Here is a 15,385-nt window from a genome sequence, read left to right as displayed (position 1 = left end):
CCTCTCTCCCTCCCTCCCTCCCTCCATGTCCTCAGGTGAGGGTTTAAAAGAAAGAAAGAAATACAGTTGATATTTGTGTACAAGGTCATGTCATTTGTGATTAGAGGTAGTTTACTTTTTCCTTTCTAATCTGGATTCCTTTTATTTCATTTTCTTGTCTAATTGTCCTGGTAGAACCTCCACTATGTTGAATAGAAATGACAAGAGTGACATCCTTGTCTTGTTCCTAATCCTAGGAAAAGCTCTTAGTCTTTCACTATGAATAACAAGTTAATTTTGATTTTTTCATAGATGCCTTTATCAGGTTGAGGAGGTTTCTTTCTGTTCTCATTTTATGCATTTTTATAATGAAGGAATTTTTGTTAGATGCTTTTTCTGCATCTATTGAGGTGATCATGTGGTTTTGTCCTTAATTTTAATGATATGATGTATTACATTGATTGATTTATATATATTTAATCACCTTTGCATTCCTGGGATAAATCTCACTTGCAGACCCCCCCCCCCTTTTTTAAATATATTTTATTGATCTTTTTACAGAGAGGAAGGGAGAGGGATAGAGAGTTAGAAACATTGATGAGAAACATTGATCAGCTGCCTCCTGCACACCCCCTACTGGGGATAGGCCCGCAACCAAGGCACATGCCCTTGACTGGAATCGAACCTGGGACCCTTCAGTCTGCAGGCAGACACTCTATCCACTGAGCCAAACCGGATAGGGCTTAAATTGATTTTTAGAGAGAGAGGAACGGATGGGGAGAGAAAGAGAAATATTGATGCGAGAGGAAAACATAGATCAGCTGCCTCCTGCATGCCCTCTACTGGGGATCGAGCCCACAACCCAGGCATGTGCCCTGACCGGGAATCAAACTGGCAACCTTTCAGTGCAGAGGATGATGCTCAACCAACTGAAGCACACTGGCCAGGGCCAGACTCCTTTTTATGTGCTGCAGTAGTCTGTTTTCTCATCTTCTGTCCAAGAGGTGACCATATTTTGTGAATGTTTGCTGTGCTTCATGTGTGGGTTTATGGGTGTGACACTAGCAGTCTGCACTTATGGCTTGAACAGAGTGTGAGGGTCCCCAGACCTCAGGAACACTTCTTTAGGTCCCTCCTTCCCCACTGGCACCTCAGAGTTTGACTTACAGATTTATGGTGACTAGAGTGGTATATAGCCCAGGATGCTGATCACTTTCTTTGAACCACTTTAAGGATGGAAACAGCAACCCAGCCCAGTACCTTTCTTCTTTCTCCTGACTGTGTCCTACATGTGAGGGGGTCAGTGGCATAGAGGAGGCTGTGTTTACCAATGATGGGTTCTGGGTCTGGTTTTCCAGTAGCTGGAGGAGCTTGACCTTTAGCTTATCTCTGAACTTCCAGGGGGAGGTGACTAGATTACCTCTGTGGTTTTCTAATGCTCTCTTTGGGGTTTTTACCCTGGTGTCACAGATAGAAGCCAGCCAGCAGCCATGACACTGGAGAGGAGAAAAGTCACTGATTTTTCACTAACCTTTCAGTTGAAATCAAACATTTCCTTCAATCATAAAAGTAGACAACAAATGTCTGCTGGTTACACAGTACCAGCCTGGAAGGTTGCTGTGAGTGAAATATGTGGCTCCTCTCCTTGGAGAACCAATTTGCTTTCGGATGATAGGTGGCTCTCATACCAGCATCTCTGATCCTTCATCCTCTGAGAGTCATAGGAAAGGCTGAGAGCAGCTGTGTGGTCCCCAATGCCAGAGATGCTCCACGGAGGATGCCTCAGGAGCAGTGTGGTGGGGCATGCAGCTTATGCCTGTGGTTCTTTGTTAGGGATGCATGGCCATTGCTGAGGTCCCTAAGATCCTTGGGGCCACTGGGGTGAATGGGTGTCAGTGCCTCCTCTCTGTGGTGATAGGCAGGTCCAGAGGGTCCTGCTGCCACCCAACCCAGGTCTGCATTTGATCTTTGTGAATTGTGCATCACACAGTCCAGTCCTAGAGACAGCAGTATGCTGTGGGGGTTCCCCAGCTGGGACACATGAGTCTTATTCCCTTTATATCCCTGAGCAGTTTATTACAAGAAGGTATTCCTGCCCTGCAGGGGATCCAGTCCTTTCCTGCATTTTGTGCATGTTCATTGTGTGCTTGCTGCATGTCCGGAACTGTTTTTAAGCACCACAGGCCCCTTGAGATGCTCCAGCTGAGAGAATGCTGGGTGAGGGCTGCTCTAGTGTTGGTGAGAGGCACTAGGACAGTGGTTCTCAACCTTCCTAATGCTGCGATCCTTTAATACAGTTCCTCATGTTGTGGTGACCCCCAACCATAAAATTATTTTCGTTGCTACTTCATAACAGTAATTTTGCTGCTGTTATGAATCGTAATGTAAATATCTGATATGCAGGATGTATTTTCATTGTTACAAATTGAACATAATTAAAGCACAGTGATTAATCACAAAAACAATATGTAATTATATATGTGTTTTCTGATGGTCTTAGGCGACCCCTGTGAAAGGGTCGTTCGACCCCCAAAGGGTCGCGACCCACAGGTTGAGAACCGCTGCACTAGGAGAACATGAGGCAGGGAGGTGGCCAGAAGGAGCTTCCCTGGTGGTCAGGGAAAATGTCACTGAGCAGGTGACCTTTGAGCCAGCCCTGGGAGGAGAGGGTCTCAAAATGGGGTGTGAGGGATGGGCCCTGGACAAGTAAGGCTTTTGGGATTGTACAGTATAGTCTGATTCCAAGTGACGAGTGCTGTGCTGGCAAAAAGCTCCAGTTTATGCCCATGTCTGCCATGATGTCCTGATATGACCGTCCACAGGTGTAAGTGTTTTGTATCTCAGCATGACCATTTTCCTCTTCTCATCAGCCAGGGCCAACTCGTTTGTAGGAACAGCCCAGTATGTTTCTCCAGAGCTGCTCACAGAGAAATCGGCCTGTAAAAGGTAACCTGATTTTTTTCTTGTTCTTATCCATATATATATATTTTTTCCTGATACATAATAATCTTTTCTCTAAAGTAGCTAATACAGTTTTTCATGTGAAATTAATAGTTAAGAGAGTGCCTTTCACCCAGCTGGTGTAGCTCAGTGGTTGAGTGTCTGTCTATGAACCAGGAGGTCATGGTTTGATTCCTGGTCAGGGTACATGACCGGGTTGGGGGCTCAATTCCAGGTGGGAGGTGTGCAGTAGTTGACTGATTGATGAATCTCTCTCATCATTGATATATTTCTCCTTGAAAATTTTTTGTTTTTATTTTTGTTTATTTTTTTTTTTAAGAGAATGCCTTTCATGGCCTTTATATAGCTAAGCCTACTTTGGAAGAAGTTAGCATTTTGCCTTTTAACCAATATCTTTCTTTTAATAACCAATGTGCTACTTTATTGTTACACTTTATACTTCCTGGAGTGGTTGTTGCTTTATACTTTGAGAGCGGATCTTGTTCCCTTAGAATAACTGTTCGGTGAAAAGAAGTGTGGCAGACAGGTCTTTATTATTTAACAAGGCTTCTTGCTTGTTTCAAAGCCCAGGGATCCTTGTATTGCCTCCTGCTCTGGCAGCCTGGCATTACTGGCAGCCACAGGTCAGCTGTTTAGTGTTATGGACTCTGCAGACTATGGGAAGAGGCCCAGAAGGCAGCATGTGTGGGAGGGGACAGAGCCAGCTTCCTGGCAAGGGCCCAGGCAGCACTAGCCAACTCTGCTCAGGGCTCAGATCTGGGACAGGCCTGGCAGTGGCTGCAGGGTGAGGGCCTTGGTGGGTATAGAGTAAATTAGAGTATAGAGGACACAGGAGCTGGGGTTCTGTTCACAAGGGCGGTAGTCTGAAGAGTGGAGAAGGGTCAGCATCAGGGCAGCTGGGCAGTGGAGGAAAAGAAGGTGTGTGTGGGGGGTGTTGATGGCTAGGAGTGGGGAGAAGTCTGGGGAGCTGTAAGGTAGGCATGAGGGAGGTGGAAGACTGAGGTGGCAGTAGAATCTAGGGTTTCAGAGTTTGGGGAGTGGTTCTAGGTGGTGACGAGATTCTGGAGTTAAAGCTTTTCTTTGGATTCTTCCTCCCCAGGGCCAGTCAAGCACATGGTCTGCTGGCACCTTCCCTTGAGTTGACAGAGGGTCTTCGGGTCAGTGACCTAGATTGGCAGGCTGCAAGGGGCTGCCTTCCTAAAATGACAAAGTAACGGTGCCAAAGCCTTCAGAGGAGTGAGTGATTCTGGGGACAGCAGCTCTGTGTTTGTGAGCATAACAGCTTTTAAAAAACTCTTTAAAGGGTGGAGCTGTGGGGCAGAAACATGATGAAGGATAGAAGGATGCTCTCTTAAGGATTAAACTTGGATCTCCAGGCTCTTTATTTTTGAGCTCTTGCCGAGGGCCAAATGCTATTGTAGGTCAGGGATTCCTACATGGAGCCTTTTAACCAATATTCTCCCCAGGGGACATTTGGCTGTGTATGGGCAGTTTTGGTGTCACAACTTGGTGAGGGTTGGGAGAGAGTGCTATTGGCGTACAGTGGATGGCTGCTCAGCATCCTGCAGTGCAGAGCCATACTCACAGCAAGAATGATTGGCCCCCCGATGTCTACAGTGCTGAGGCTGAGACACCCTCCTGAGGGTGGTTGGTGCTGTTGGCCAAATTCTTGAAGTGTGTGTGTCACTGCTGACTAAGTACTAGCTTTTCATCAATTTTGGGTTTACTTGTAGGATGAGGCAGCTTATTAGCATGATGGGGAAGATCTCCGGTCTACTGAATGCGATAAAGAAGACACCTTTTGTGCAAAAAGGAGGGAGAATGTCTACCCAGATCTGTTTGTTCATGCATTTTACAACACTAGAAGAGTATACAAGAATTGGAAAATAACACAGTAATGTTGAGGGAACAGGGTTGTGAGGGAGATAACAATATATATCTTTTTATGCTTTTCAAATTTTTAGTACGTGATATTCAAAAATAGTTCAGATTTTTTAATTTAAAAAGTGATACATATTTATTGGAAAGAATTCTTAGAAAATATGGAGAATAAAAATACAAAAACATTCAGTCTGCAGCCCACTTACAGTCTCAAATAATGAGTTGGTGTATCTTCCCAGTTATTTTTTTCTAGGGGTATCATATATGGTTATGTAATTTTTATGCAACGTGGAGTCATGCTGAATAACCAATTTTGAATAGTTATTAAATAACCATTAAATATTGAATGGCTATTATCTAATTATTAAATATATAATGGTTCATTATATAATTATTGCGATTATATGATGAACATTTCCCTATGTCACTAAAATTATTTGCAGTCATCTTTAACAGCTGTGGGGTGTTTTAGCATATGATTTACTGTTGTTTGTCAAACTCTTTATCATTGGACGTTGAAGTGGTTTTGTTTATTTGGCACAATCTGGCATGCTTACTGTGCGCTGCATATTCTATGCTGCGGGGCAGAGGGGCACTCCTACTTGTCCAGAGGGAGAGACGGGATATCTGCTGGGCTGCCCCAAGGCTGCCCTAAGTTCCTGTGTTGAATTTCAAAAAGTAGAATGACTTGCTTTACCTGAACATTTTTAAAATCTTTTGTACTTGCTAGAAATATTAAACTGACTGCCCCTTTAGTTTTTATTGTATTTTAAAACATTTTAGAGCCCTCACTGGGTAGCTCAGTTGGTTAGAGTGTCGTCTCAATACGCCAAGGTTGTGGGTTCGATCCCTGGTCAGGGCACATACAAGAATCAACCAATGCCCCTGGCTGGGTGCTCAGTGGTTAGAGTGTTGGCCCACAGACCAAGAGGTCATGGGTTCAATTCCCAGTCAAGGGCACATACCTGGGTTGCAGGAACCCTGCCATGGTCAGGCCCGTGCGGGAGGCAGCTGATCAATGTGTCTCTCTCACATCGGTATTTCTCTCTCTCTCTCTCTCTCTTTCTCTTTCTCTCTCTCTCTCTCCTCCTTCTTCCCTCCCTCCCTCCCTCCCGCCCTCCCTGTCTCCTTCCTTCCCTCTGCCCCCCAGCCCTGTCCCCTCTCTTTCCATCCTCTCTCTGTCCACATATAAAGGGCATGCTTTGCTGTAGGTGTTTTTCTTATGTAGCTTCCTATTTTAACTAGACTAAACAATAGAGAAAATCAAGTATAAAAACTAGTTACTGGGTAGAATGTAGGTGTTTATTTATTTATTTATTTTTTGTTAATCCTCACCCGAGGATATTTTTCCATTGATTTTTAGAGAAAGTGGAAGGGAGGGGGAAGACACAGAGAGAAACATCAATGTGAGAAAGACACATTGATTTATTGCCTCCTGCATGTTCCCCAACCAGGGCTGGGGATTGAGCTTACAACCCAGGTATCAAACCTGGGACCTTTCAGTCCGACGCTCTATCCACTGAGCCAAACAGGCTAGGGTGTAGATTTCATTTTTTAAATGCCCTTCACTCCCTCTTTGTGTTGTGACTCAGATTTCTGACCTGTTTGTTGCATTTCTATTCCAAATCAAGAGCTTCCTCATCTCTCCCGGTGCTGGTGATACAGAGCCCTCGTCCAAGGCCCAGGCACTGCAGTTGGCCTGTTGTCTCCACCCATGCAATTGGAATTCATTTTCCAGATATCAGGCTGTGCCTCTTCCAGACACTGACTACATCCAGTCACCTCTGAGCCCTATAGACAGACAGGGCAGGGATGGAGATGGGAGTAGGTAGAAGCAGCTGGCAGTGCAGGTTGAGGAGCATCTTGATGATTTCTTAGGGCTGAGCTGGGAATAGAATACAACACTTACAGAGGAAATTAAATATGCAAAGTAGACGTCAGCTGTGAGCTCTGAGGTGGCACTGAGAGAACAGAGAGCGGACCAGAGCAGGTGGGAGAGGGGGTGGCATCCAGGGCAAGGAGAGCAGTGCTGCCCCCGCCCCTCCTCCCTGAGTCCCTGCCAGCTGGTTCTGGAAATGACAGGGCAGCTTAGAACTGTAGGGTGTTTCTTTTGAAACATATAATTAAAATGTTTATAAAGAAGGAGCAGGGCTTTGCACTGTGAGTCCAAGAAGGGGAAGAGAAAGCTTGCTTTGTGCACATCCTATAGATTGTCTACTTTGGTTTCCTATTATCTGTGAGCTTGCGTCTCTGTCCTGAGGGTAAACAGTGAGTTAATGAGAGAATCTCTTAGCAGCCTCCTCAGCACCCCGCTAACTGCTGGCACTGGAAAAAGGTGCGTGTAGGATACTCTGGGCCCAAGTTCCCAGGGAGGCCCCTTTGAGAAGGGCCTGAAGTAGGTTCCCACCTTCACACTGACCTGGTTTTAAAGGAGTGCAGTAAGTAGGAAGCTGAAATGGAGTGGTATGAACAGAGGGAACGGAAAGGACCTCTGCATGTCACTGAAATTTTACAAATGTCATTCTTTGTTTTTCCCCTCAAAGTTCAGACCTTTGGGCTCTTGGATGTATAATATACCAGCTTGTGGCAGGACTCCCACCGTTCCGAGCCGGGTAAGAGACATTCCCTGGTCCTTCCCTCTACCCTCCACCTTCTACCCACCCCGTACCCTCATACCTCTGCCCATTGAAGCAGTCAGAGAAGTGGGAGGGGGCTGAGCCAAGGTGGGAGGACTTTTACAATGATGCTTTAATGAATACAGTGGCTCTGTGGGGAGAGGAGATACTGTCCCAGGAAAGGTACAGCTCGCTTCTGGGAGATTTGTGTGACCCTACCCAGAATGATGGTTTCTCTTATTTTTACAGAAACGAATATCTTATATTTCAGAAGATCATTAAGTTGGAATATGATTTTCCTGAAAAATTCTTTCCTAAGGCAAGAGACCTTGTGGAAAAACTTTTGGTAAATATTTTGCATTTTCTTCTTGTAAGATGATCTGGTAGCCAACCAGTCCCTCTGAACCTGGAGGCACCTATCTGTCTATACTAATAAAAGGGTAATATGCTAATTAGACCGGGTGGACTGGACATCTTCCAGTCATCCGGTCCTCCTCCTGGACAAAGCCATGGTGGCGGGGGCCGAGGCAGAGGCAGTTAGGGGAGCAGTTAGGGGCGATCAGGCCAGCAGGAGAGGGTGGTTAGGGCAATCAGGCCAGCAGGCAGACAGAGTGGTTAGGGGCGGGCAGGCAGGCAGGCAGGTGAGGAGCCAGCGGTCCCACAGGGATCGGGCCTGAACCGGCAGTCGGACATCCCCCGAGGGGTCCTGGATTGGAGAGGGTGCAGGCTGAGCTGAGGGACACCCACCTCTTCGTGCACAAATTTCGTGCACTGGGCCTCTAGTATATATATATATATATAAAAGGCTAATATGCTAAGTGTCCGACTATCTGACCGGTCGCTATGACACACACTGACCACCATGGGGCAGACGCTCAATGCAAAAGCTGCCGTAATGCACACTGGCCATTTACAGAGAAGCGGCACCTTGGACCTGATGCCCACAAAGCAACACTCGGCTTCCCCCAAGTGGGACACAGGGCCCGCCACCACCCCGGAGTGACAGCCCACCAAATCGCAGACAATGCTGTCAAGACCCCATGGCACAAAATGCGGCCCACAGCTCAGCCCAGCCCAGCCCAGCCGTGAAATGGTCACTGTGGGCGCCGGGTAATGACATCACGTAGCAATGCCCGGCTTCCTCTCCCTGCATTCCCTAGTGACAGCTAGCCTCCTTGCAGTTTCTTCAGCCCAGGAACACAACTTGCTTTATAGCCAGGTGCAAACATTTCACACTTTAACCAAATGTCTGTGAAGCATTTTCTTTTCTTTTTCTTTTTCTTTTTTATTAAATCTTTATTGTTCAGATTATTACAGTTGTTCCTCTTTTTTCCCCCCATAGCTCCCCTCCACCCGGTTCCCACCCCACCCTCAGCCCTTACTCGCCCCCCCTACTGTCCTCATCCATAGGTGTACGATTTTTTTTCCAGTCTCTTCCCGCACCCCCAACACCCCTTTTCCCCAGAGAACTGAACCTAATCTTAATGACTACAGTAGGCAAACACTCATTCTTTTATTTGTTGACTTATTATTTCACCAAACATCTATGGAGCTCCTACTATGTTTGAGGCACTGGGGATACAAGTTTAAAGAGATGAATCCTGTTTTGAAAACCCTTGCTTTCTAAAGGGAAGAAAAACAGCGAAACAGCCATGGGCAGCCAGTGAGGTCTGTCTGCTTCTTGATTGGTAAGCACAATTACACCTTTTACATTATTATTTTTAGGTAAAACCTCTTTGTAAAGAATTCAACAAGATAAGAACTTTTTGGGGCAAGGCTTTGCCAAATTCTTGACTACAACACATGGTTGAGTATTAGTTGCCTCATCTATGCTTGGGTTAATTGTGTTACCTACACCGTATGTATATTTATTCAGTATCATCCTACATTTATTCAAGTTCCACTTTGTACTTGCGATGAGCAGCAAGGAATAATAGACTCAACTGAAGCAACAGTGATGGATCTTGTTGCAAACCACAGGCTTTAAAAATCCCCCATTAAGTGCAGAGAGTCTTCATGGAGGAAAGGAACTGAGATCCCCATTGATAAACACAGACACCACGATGACCTCATTGCCTCTGCCTCCCTCCACCCGCCAGAGTGTCTCTCAAGTGCCCCCCGGGTAATTGTGACACTAATAGGCTTCTTTGTAGATCAGTCATTAATTTTAATTTAAAAAATGTCTTGGGATTGCATTGAGCTCGCAGTTAGAAGAATGAACCGCCTGAACCAAGAGTGACTCAGGAGTAAGTGGAGAGTAACGTAGAAGTGACCATGGGCAATACACCTCCACTCCTGATCTGTAAAATATAGGTGTTGGAAGAGTGTATTTCAGAAACATGGCAGAGCTGATATTCTGTGGTGCTACTTATTGAGCCGCTTAAGTGAAATGGCTTAGGAGGAATTTAGAAATTGTGCCTGCCAGGAATGCCAGAGCCCTGACTCACAGGGTATTCAATCATTCCTTTACTCATTCATATATTCATCCACAGAGCATTTATCCAGTGCCTACTGTGTGCCTGTTCTTAGGTGCTAGAATTGCAGGTGGCTATGACACAGTTCTTACCTGGAGAAACTCAGGGTTCACCTGGTGATAAGAGTTCTAATAAAGGCCAGAACACAAAGGAAATGCCTGAAGTAGGCAGGGAAAGCTTTTAAGCTTAAAAAAAATTCCCCAGGCAGTTAAGTGTAAGAATATGGTCTTGAAAGGATGGTGTGCTCAGGTTGGGAGCTGGAGAGGATGCTAGTGGTCAGGTCATACGGGACTTGTCATGTTAAGACTTTTGGTCATTTCCTGGTTGACAATAATCAAGAAAATAATCAAGTAAAGAAGGATAAAAATCAAATAAAGAAGGGAATCATCAAAGTGGTTGTAAAAGCATCCCTTCTTGAAGGAGAACTTAGGATACCACTTTGTAACTAAAAAAAAAGTGAAATAAAATTCGGATTTTAGTAGCCATAAATAAAGTTTTACTTGAATGATGTGATGCCCTTCATTCCCTTATTGCCAATGACTGCTTTCATGATACAAATTCATAGTTGCAATAGAGGCAGAACAATTGCAGCAGAGATAGAGGACCCTAAAAAATTTATTATCTGATTCTTCACAGAAAAAGTTTGGGGAGCTCTGCTATACAGAGCCCTGCAAATTGTGTTGGTGTTTGTTTGTTTTTCACTTCTTCCTCTATGTGAAATAAAGACCCTTCCTTAAAAGAAAAAAAAAAAAAGGAAAACTCAGGATAAGAAAATCCAAAAGGTTGCTCATATTCACAACCTGGTGGAATGTGATGGCAGAAACTGTAAGGGGTCCCCAAAAAGGTTCTATGAGGCTCAGTGGATAATCAACCACTCCCCTGTCTCCCACGATCACTAACATGCCTTAACATCGCATAATCCAATGTTAAAAGGCTCATCTTAGGTCCTTCTTTTCAGTGGAGCCAGAATGCAGCGGGGTGGCTCTGAATTTAGACCTACTAGTAGGTCAAATCCCAGTTCCATGGAACCTTAGGCTAGTTGTTTAACTGCTCTGAATCCCAATTTACTAATCCATAAAATGAGGATAATACTAAGGATAATTCTATCTACCTCCCAGGGTTATGGAGTAAAACAAGTCAATGAGTAAAATATTTAGAATTTACTAATGCAATTAATGCTCATATTTGTGATTTTTAATATTAAAATCTCCCTCCCCTCTAGACTAGAACTTCTGTGAGGGCAACAACTCTGTTTTAACTTGTCTATATACCTACCGTGCCTAACACAGTGCCTGGCTTATGCTGATGTTGTTGATGATGATGATGATGATGATGATGGTGATGATGTGTTCTTGTCAAACATATGGGGTGATAAGATGGGAAAAAATCCCTTTAGGATTTCCCTCTACAATTTTTGTTAAACCCCAGAGTCAAATGCAATATTCACCCTTTTGTATAGACCTCGTTTCTGGGTTCTATTCTGCCATGCAAGGTGTTGCAAAGACATCGGCTGGTTTAGGCAGCTTCCCACAGGCGATTAGATTCACAGTGTCAGCAGGAAGAGAGCATCCTGAGGCTGGCTGGTTCATTTCCGGAGCTAAATGCAGCCATCCATTATCATCCTTACAGTCAGTGTCGGATTTTTGAATGATGCTTCCTCAATCATGACTTCATTTTCCTTGGTGTCCGTCTCCACAGTAATTTTTTCTTTCTTTTTTTTTTAAATTGAAATATATTTGACATATATGGCATTGTGTAAGTTTAAGGTGTGCAGCATGTTGATTTAATACATTTTTATGTTATATGTGATTGCCATTGTAGCAATAACCAGTACCCCTATTGCTTCATGTAATTATAATTTCTTTTTAATGTTTGAAATAATTAAGATCTAGTCTCTTAGCAAGTTTGCTGATTATAATACAGTGCTGCTGTCTACACTCACCATACTGTGCAGTAGATCCCTAGGACTTCTTTATTACTTATTGCAAGTTTCTACCCTTAACCACATCTGTCCTATTCCCCTACACTCTCCAACACTTTACTCTCTGTTTTTATGAGTTTGGCTTTTTTAGATTCCATGTATAAGTGCTATACAGTATTTGTCTTTCTCCACCTGATGTATCTCACTTAGCATAATGTTCTCAAGATCCATCGATGTTGTCTTACTGCAATTCTCTAAAGTGAACAATGTTAAGATCTAAGTACTTCTGGTACTTGGAATAAATATCACTTCAAGATAACTCCTCTGTCAGATCAGAAAGTCACAGACGTATCTGTATTAGACCATTTCAAAAAAGTAATTTGGGTTCTAGGCTTTATTCTCACCAGGCTATGCACAGGGAATTATCTCTATAGGCATAATTTTCTGCTTGGCAACTCCTTTCTGAATATAGAAGAAAGTGGCCCTTTTCCATTTTTTTTTCTTCCAAGATTGGTCCTTCACCTAGACTTTTCTGGGACAACTTCAAGATTATGGTGTCTTACAAAAAACTTGGACTTTAGAGTCAGACGGATCTTTGTTGCAATCGGGGCTTAGACTTTAGAGCTGCAATCAGCTATAAAAATGTGGGCAGGTGGCTTTTAGCGGTCACCAACCTTTCGGACCTCGCGGACCACCAGTGGTCCGAGGATCACTGGTTGACGACCACTGGCTTAGTTTGTTTTTGTGCCTCAGGTTTGTCATCTACAAAGTGGGAATAATAATGTCTACTTCAGAGAGTTATTATGTCACAATATGTAGAACATTTTGCTTTCCTTAATGTCTCTTAATAGGGAATACTATACTTATTTGGAAGAAATGCTTGGGTAAGCCACTCTGGGTAGAGGATAAGACCCCTCCCAGGGGCAAGCTCAGGATACTTAATGCGATTGAATTGTGTGAAATAAGAAGAGGAGTTCATTTAGCTTACACGGGGAAGACTGGGAGAGGAAATGGGGAGGAGAGAGTGGAGCTAGTGAGATGGCAGAGGGCTCTGTGTTGTTTAATTAGACATATCCTCAAACCCCTTTCCTCACCCCCTAGCAAATCTATACATTTGATTAAGGTACCGGATTGGTGTGGAAGCAAGTGAAGGGGGCTGGATTTCAGTTTGGGGCCAAAGAAGACAGCAGGTGTGAATGCAGAAACCAGATACAAGGAAATTAGACTCTAACGCTCCAGGAATTCATAGAAATTGAGGGGAGGGCTTTGAACTTTCACTGTTTTTAGAAATGGGTGGTTTAAACCAAATTTACTAATTATGCTAAGTGAAATAAGCCAGTCAATGAAGGAAAAATACCACATGATCTCACTCATTCATCGATAATAAAGACCATTATAAACTTTTGAACAATAATAGATACAGAGGCAGAGCTGCCTCAAACAGATTGTCAAACTGCAGCGGAAAGGCCGGGGAGGGTTGAGAGGCAGGAGGGAGAGGGGTAAGAGATCAACCAAAGGACTTGTATGCATGCATATAAGCATAACCAATGGACATAAGACACTGGGGAGTAGGGGAGGTCGGGGGATTGTCAAGGGCGGGGGGAAAAAAAGGGACACACATGTAATATACCCTTTGTAATACTTTAAGCAATAAAATAAATAAATAAATAAAATAGCAAAATTTTACCGGGGGGTGGGGGGAATAAATAAATAAATCAGAAAGCAGGTCTAATTAATCAAATTTTATATATATATGGCTAAGTTGATTTGTGCATGCACGGTACATATAAAGCTCTCACTGCCGCCAATCGCATGCATGTGTTTCCATCTGTCATTGTCAGTCGTAAATTTGGTTGACACTTTTATTATAGAGAAAGGGTGAATAGCGATATTAAAATATTTCTTCTAATTAATTTCCTTTCAGTGTGCACGAATTCGTGCACTGGACCACTAGTATTTAATAAAAAGCTATTTATGGGTTGATAGTGATTATAGATAGATTTGTATCTCTTACCTAGTCTCATCATAAGCCCTTTCCAATTTTCAAATGCCTAATTCTTGACCTTAATCAGGAAATTACTGTACCATTTAGCATTTGCTCATCCATATATATAACATGGAATTTTATTTTTTAATATATTTTTATTGATTTCAGAGAGAGAAGGGAGAGAGAGAGAGAGATAGAACATCAATGATGAGAGAGAGTCACTGATTGACTGCCTCCTGCACGCCCCCTTCTGGGGATCGAGCCTGCAACCGGGCATGTCCCCTTGACTAGAATTGAACCTGGGACCCTTTGGTCCGCAGGCCGATGCTCTATCCACTGAGCAAAACCAGTTAAGGCCATATATATAGCATTTTTTTTACTTTTTTAGGAACTCCATACTGTTTTTCACAATGGCTGCACCAGTCTGCATTCCCACCAACAGTGCACAAGGGTTCCCTTTTCTCTACAACCTCGCCATCATTTGTTGTTTGTTGATTTATTGATGATAGCCATTCTGGCAGGAGGGAGGTGATATCTCATTGTGGTTTTAATTTGCATCTCTCTGATGATTAGTGACGCTGATAATTTTTCTTATGTCTATTAGCTATCTGCATGTCCTCTTTGGAAAAGTGTCTATTAATTCCTTTGCCCATTTTTTATTTTTTTATTTTTATTGATTTCAGAGAGGAAGGGAGAGGGAGAGAGAGAAACATCAATGATGAGAGAGAATCATTGATCAGCTGCCTCCTGCATACCCCCCACTGCGGATCGAGCCCGCAACCCGCGCATGTGCCCTTGACCAGAATCGAACCCAGGACCCTTCAGTCCGCAGGCCAATGCTCTACCCACTGAGCCGAACCGGTTAGGGCCTTTGCTCACTTTCTAATTGGATTTTTTTTTAAATATATTTTTATTGATTTCAGAGAGGAAGGGAGAGGGGGAGAGAGATAGAAACATCAATGATGAGAGAGAATCATTGAACGGCTGCCTCCCGCATCACCCCCTGCTGGGGATTGAGCCCACAACTCAGGCATGTGCCCTTGACTGGAACCAAACCTGGGACCCACCAGTGTGCAGGCCGACGCTCTATCTACTGAGCCAAACCAGCCAGGGCTTTAATTGGGTTTTTTGTCTTCCTGGTGTTGATTGTGTACATTCTTTATATATTTTGGAAATTATTTCCTTACCAGATATATCATTGGCAAATATGTTCTCCCATACATTGGATTCCCTTTTCATTTTGTTGATGGTTTCTTTTGCTGTGCAAAAAAGCTTTTTAGTTTGATATAGTCCCATTTGTTTATTTTTCTTTTGTTTCCCTTGCCCTGGGAGATATATTGGAAAAAGTATTGCTACAAAAGATGTCTGAGATTTTACTGGCTATATTTTCTTCTAGAGTTTTTATGGTTTTGCTACTTACAGTAAAGTCTTTTATCCATTTTGAGTTTATTCTTTTTGGGTTTTTTTTGTGTTTTTTTTTTAAATTCTTTATTAGTTAAGGTATTACAAGTGTGTCCTTATCCCCCCCCTTAACCCCCTCCTCCCCCCCCCACCCCCCTCTCTCCTC

At 43.6% G+C, this 15,385-nt stretch overlaps 1 protein-coding gene across 2 annotated transcripts in view; it reads left to right on the top strand.

Annotated features, from left to right (window-relative positions):
- PDPK1 (3-phosphoinositide dependent protein kinase 1) overlaps positions 1–15,385 on the top strand; it is a 60,237-nt gene that overhangs the window by 18,288 nt on the left and 26,564 nt on the right. Inside the window, exons 6-9 of one of the 2 annotated variants that reach the window (XM_014542209.1) lie at positions 2,850–2,925; positions 6,453–6,506; positions 7,365–7,433; positions 7,686–7,782. In XM_014542209.1, the coding sequence (XP_014397695.1) occupies positions 2,850–2,925; positions 6,453–6,506; positions 7,365–7,433; positions 7,686–7,782 (296 nt within the window). The remainder of the gene's footprint in view (positions 1–2,849; positions 2,926–6,452; positions 6,507–7,364; positions 7,434–7,685; positions 7,783–15,385) is intronic. The other variant, XM_005869361.2, reaches the window with a different exon arrangement.

The sequence above is a fragment of the Myotis brandtii genome, unplaced genomic scaffold, assembly GCF_000412655.1.
Source record: "Myotis brandtii unplaced genomic scaffold, ASM41265v1 scaffold292, whole genome shotgun sequence".
Classification (NCBI taxonomy): domain Eukaryota; kingdom Metazoa; phylum Chordata; class Mammalia; order Chiroptera; family Vespertilionidae; genus Myotis; species Myotis brandtii.
The sequence above is the reverse complement of the archived record's forward strand: the minus strand, read 5'-3'. Positions and strand labels throughout refer to the sequence as shown.